At 39.4% G+C, this 5,145-nt stretch overlaps 1 protein-coding gene across 1 annotated transcript; it reads left to right on the forward strand.

Moving 5' to 3' along the window:
- Positions 1 to 3,316: 3,316 nt before the first annotated feature.
- On the forward strand, positions 3,317 to 4,452 carry LOC125856096 (uncharacterized). Its single transcript, XM_049535669.1, has 4 exons — positions 3,317 to 3,403; positions 3,684 to 3,862; positions 3,943 to 4,085; positions 4,220 to 4,452. The coding sequence occupies exons 1-4, from the start codon at positions 3,317 to 3,319 to the stop codon at positions 4,450 to 4,452; spliced, it is 642 nt and encodes a 213-aa protein (XP_049391626.1).
- Positions 4,453 to 5,145: the final 693 nt, after the last annotated feature.

The raw sequence follows: 5,145 nt of genomic DNA on the forward strand, positions 1-5,145 counted from the left end.
AATATCTTGGTACAAACCTCCCATTCTTTTATGCTTAACTTTAATTTGTTGAAAATTAGGACAGTTAGCCATGAATTTTGCAGTATCTTTCTTCATCCCATTCCACAATAGACCTCCCGCAAGTCACGGGACATCTTGATGGACCCTGGGTGAATATAATAACTATAACTATGGGCATTCGATAAAATTTGTTCCCTCGAATCATCAACATTGGGAACACACAAACAACCTTGATATCGAAACACACCATCTCCCCCCTTGGGAGAAAGTCTCAACAGACTTTTTAAGCACCGCTTCTTTCAATCCAACCAAAATTAGATCAAGATTTTTCTTGGCTTTCACATCGGACACAAAGGACGATGTCGAACCATTTTTAACCACAACACCACCCTCATTACAATCAAGCAAACAAACACCCGATCAAGCCAATCTATTAATATCATGAACCAACTCCTTTTTATCATCCTCAATATGTGCCACACTAATCATTGAAAACCGACTCAAGGCCTTGGTCACCATATTGGCCTTGCCTGGTGATAGAGGTCACTCATGTCGTAATATTTCAATAGCTCTAGCCACCTTCTTTGGTGAAGATTTATTTCTTTTGCTTGAACAAGTATTGCAAACTTTTGTTCTCGGTAAAGACATCGACATCGACACCATACAAGTGAAGTCTCCAAATCATTATAGCGAATACCACCGCCGTTAACTTTAAATTATGAGTAGGATAGTTCTTTTTGTGAATTTTAAGTTGCCTTCAAGCATAAGTAATAAATTTCCTATTTTAATAAGAACACACCCTAATCCAATACTTGAAGCATTACAATAGACAACGAACCCATCAGAACCTTTCGACAAAATCAACACCAGACCGAAGGTAAGCCTATCTTTCAACTCTTGAAAACTCTTTTCTCATGCTTCCAACCATAAGAAATTAACATTCTTTTGAGTCAACGAGGTCAATGGAGAGGCAGTAGAACAAAACCCTTCCACAAACCTTCTATAGTATCTGACCAAACTCAAGAAACTCCATATATCTGAATGGGATAGAGGTCTAGGCTAATTCTTGACCGCTTCCGTCTTCTTAGGATCAAACTCAATTCCCCTACTAGAAATAACATGTAACACCTCGAGTACAAGGTGATGAAACCTATGACCGTGGTCCATGGTCCGTAGGTGGAGTTCCATTGTTTGGGCCCAAGATTTAGGGGTCTCTGATCCCACCCACGGCCGACCAGTACGGTTCGTGGTTGGATTGACCGTTGGTGAGGATCGACAATTATTTGGAAAGAAAGGGCTTTTGGGTCAACTTCAAACGGTCATATCTTTTAGCACAAAATGAATTAGGTGGCTCATGACCTATCAAATAAAAAATAATTGGGTCCTCTTTCCAATGCCATCGAGTTTGCTAAAATCCAAGCTCAAAGTTTAAAGTTACGCTCGTTTCAGCAGAGCCCTATTGGGCAGGGCCATAACCACGACGTAGTTGACGGGTAGTGGTTCAAAGGATGGCCCGTCAGTCCCCTTGTGAGTGGCACTTCGTCAGCTTTAAGTCAGGGTCATTTTTTGTCTTTTCCCCTATGCGTTGGGCACTTAAAATTCATCATTTGATGACTAAACTACGTTGTTATACTAAGTCTAAGCCTAATAATCTAATCAGACATACCCAGAACCTTCATTCTATAATAATCACCCAACTTAGAGGAAAAAATAGAGGAAAAAAATGACGAGTCCTCTCAAGAACAAGTATAAGTGTTCTTCAAAGTTCATCCCCAAAATTCGAAGGATTACTCTGTAGGGTTTGTCATAAGGTATGTGGGATTTCACTAGTGGGTTCCTTTCACCCACTAGGTCTCTAGAATTCAGTTAGTTCTTCAGATTCTCATAAACTGTTTAGACCTAGGGTTTCAGAATTTTCAAGATTTATTGTGATTATGGTTTATTTGATCTTAATAACCCGTTTCTTGATAATCTAGTATAATTCCATGCATAGTACTCATAACCCTAGTTTGTGTAAATTTATCCTATTTTATGAATTATACTTGCTAGGCTAGTCAGACAGAAATTAAATCTTCAGATTTTGAATGCCATGTTCTCAGCATATAAATGTTGCATTCTCAGTTAGCATGCCAATATTTTGAGCTACTAAGTATTTAACACATTTTAGCTTCATGAATATTCAGTTGGGAGTAGACTTACCACCGAGTTAGACTAGGGTCCTAGAACTACGTGCCCACATAGGTTAATAAGTCCCATATGTTGGGCATCAATTTTAGTGATCACGCCACAGTCATGCCTCTATACCCCTGCCTGGTATATTGGGTCCTCTCAATGAAGCGTATACATTAGACTCCTTGTTTAGCTCACGTGGTTTATGTCAGTTAATAGTAGCTCCTACAGTCAGACTAGTGCATTTATTAGGTTTTCCGCTTTTACTTCAGTAATCAGTCAACATGTTATCTTCATGATTAATACTTGGTCATTGCATTCTGTTTGGTTTTCAAATATACTTCAGTACTTATCTATATTCTTATTTAGATTATATCATTGCTCAGTTATGCATTGTTCAGTACTTTATTCAGCTTAGCATATCTATATCCTACATGCTCAGTACATTCAAAGTACTAAAGCATACTTTGCGCTACATCATTTCCTGATTTGGTTCAGACACTCAGCTTCTAAATCATGCTTAGATCGATTCTTGATTCGACTTCAACAGCTTCAGTGGTGAGTCCTCATACTTCGAGGACAATAGACATGCTTTCTATTTTAGTCTTTACTTTGCATTTTCAGTTTTGTTAGAGTTAGTTGGAGGCATGCCCCAGCAACTCAATTCGGTAGAGTCTTTTCAGACATAGTAGTAGATTTAGCTCGAGTTGTTCAGTGTTGTTTCAGTCATCAATTAACTCTTGTTATTTATATTTACTTACAGACTTGTTGGGCTTTGTTCCCTCTTCAAATGTCAATTGATTTAGCTTCCACATAGTACATGTTTTACTTAGTTATTATCAGTATGCTTGATATATGGATGACTAAGGGTTAGCATGGGGTCGCTCATGATCCTAGGTCCCGTGTTACGTCTAGGGGGTAGCCTCGGGGCGGAACAAACATAGTATCAGAGCATCAGGTTCAAGAGTCTTAGGGTGTCTGAAATTGCACTAAGTGAAGTCTCTTTCATGGGTGTGAAGCACGCCACACTTATGAGGGGAAGGCCACAAAGTGTTTTAATAAAGACTTCACTTCTTTTCATATTCTTATTGTGCGTGAGGTGTGATTCAACATCTTCTTTCTAATCTATTGTTGTACGTTTTAGATCATGCCTCCTCGTAGAGCTAACTCACATAATGCTAATCCCCACAATGCTAATGCAGTTCCTCCAGTCCTAAATCATGAGGTTACGAATGTAATGTTTCGTAACGTGATCTAACTTTTGGCTCAGACAGTAGCCAACAAGAACAATCAATAGGCCCCAGTTCCTGTAAACTCCACTGGTAGATGAGGTGCAGCCAGGGTTCGAGACTTTGTTCGTATAAATCCACCAGACTTTTTAGGGTCGAAGGTTGGTGAGGACCCACAGATCTTCATTTATGAGGTTAAGAAGATTCTTAGAGTTATTTAAGTGACTGGTGCTAAGAGTGTTGAGCTAGCATCCTATCAACTCAAGGATGTTTTGGTTCACGCAGTGGAAGGAAAACAAGGTTGAGAATGCAGCTCTTGTGACATCAGATTGTTTTACTAGAGCTCTTCAGGATAGGTTCTTTCCAAGAGAGTTGAGGGAGGCTAAAGCTCAGGAGCTTATGAACTTGAATCAGAGTTTAATGTATGTCTATGAATATGAGCTAAAGTTCACTCAGCTTTCTAGGTACATATGGCTATTGATTTGAGGGAACAAATGAGTAATTTCTTATTTGGAATATCCAATTTGGTAAAGACCGATTGTAGGAATGCTATGCTATTAGGGGATATTGATATCTCTAGATTCATGACTCATGCTCAGCAAGTTGAGGGAGAAAAGCTTAGGGAAATGGCTAAGGACAACAAGAAGGCTAGAACAGGAAATTATGAATACTCTCATCAAAGGCTGGGTAGAGGAAATCTCTCATAGTTTAAGATAACATCTACAACCCCACCACTTTAATCAGCTAGAGCCCCGTCCCCAGGTTTGGACAAGATAAAAGAGGTAGGGCATCAAGATCTAAGTCATAGGGGAGTGCTTCAGCTAACCGTACTTTTCCAACCGTCCCAAAGTATGGTAAGAACAATCCAAGTGAGTGTTTTGCTGGCAAAGAAGGGTGTTTTGGATGTGGTCAGTTTGGTCATAGGATGAAGGATAACCATTCTGACATGCAAGGACAAGGAGATAACAAAGCTCAGTCTACTACTTCAGCAGCTCCACCGGGTCACCCTACTCAGCAGGGTGCCTCGTCCAGTATAAGTGGTGGTCAGCGCTAGAATAAGTTTTATGCTCTTCAGGCTCGCCAGGACAACGAAGATTCTCATGATATGGTCACTGGTACATTAAGAGTCTTCCATTTAGAAGTTTATGCATTGTTAGATCTAGGGGCTACAATTTCTTTTGTAACTCTGTGTATAACAATAAACTTTGATGTTAGTCCAGAAACTCTGTCATAACCCTTATCAGTCTCTACTCTAGTTGGTGACCCAATTATAGCTAGACAGGTATACAAGAATTGCCCTATCACAGTTTCCAGAAAATCACCTCAACAGACTTTGTAGATTTAGAAATGGTAGATTTCGATATCATTCTAAGCATGTATTGGTTACACTTCTTTTATGTCTCAGTCGATTGTAGAACTAGGATCGTTTAGTTTCAGTTTCCAACGAGTTAGTCTTAGAATGGAAGGGTTGTAGCTTAGTGCCTATACGTAGATTTATCTCTCACCTTAAAGTCATGAAGATGGTCTATAAAGGGTATATCTATAATCTCATTCTGGTTAAGGATTCAAACTTTGAAATCCCAACTCTTGAGTCCATCCCAGTCATAAATGAATTTCTAGAAGTGTTCCGAGAAGATCTTGCCAGATTTTCTCTAGAAAGGGAAACTCCTGTAAGGGAAATTAACTTTGGAATAGTTCTCCTTCGAGATACACAACCTATTTTGATTCCTCCTTATAGAATGGCGCC

The sequence above is a fragment of the Solanum stenotomum genome, chromosome 2 (genome assembly GCF_019186545.1).
Source record: "Solanum stenotomum isolate F172 chromosome 2, ASM1918654v1, whole genome shotgun sequence".
NCBI lineage: Eukaryota > Viridiplantae > Streptophyta > Magnoliopsida > Solanales > Solanaceae > Solanum > Solanum stenotomum.

Excerpts from the sequence above, each read along its gene's own strand:
- LOC125856096 (XM_049535669.1), top strand. The coding sequence starts at position 3,317 with ATGCCTCCTCGTAGAGCTAACTCACATAATGCTAATCCCCACAATGCT. Across the intron at positions 3,404-3,683 it reads TAAATCATGAGGTTACGAAT|TGGAAGGAAAACAAGGTTGA; the intron begins GTAATGTTTCGT and ends TGGTTCACGCAG. Across the intron at positions 4,086-4,219 it reads ATACTCTCATCAAAGGCTGG|CTAACCGTACTTTTCCAACC; the intron begins GTAGAGGAAATC and ends GGAGTGCTTCAG.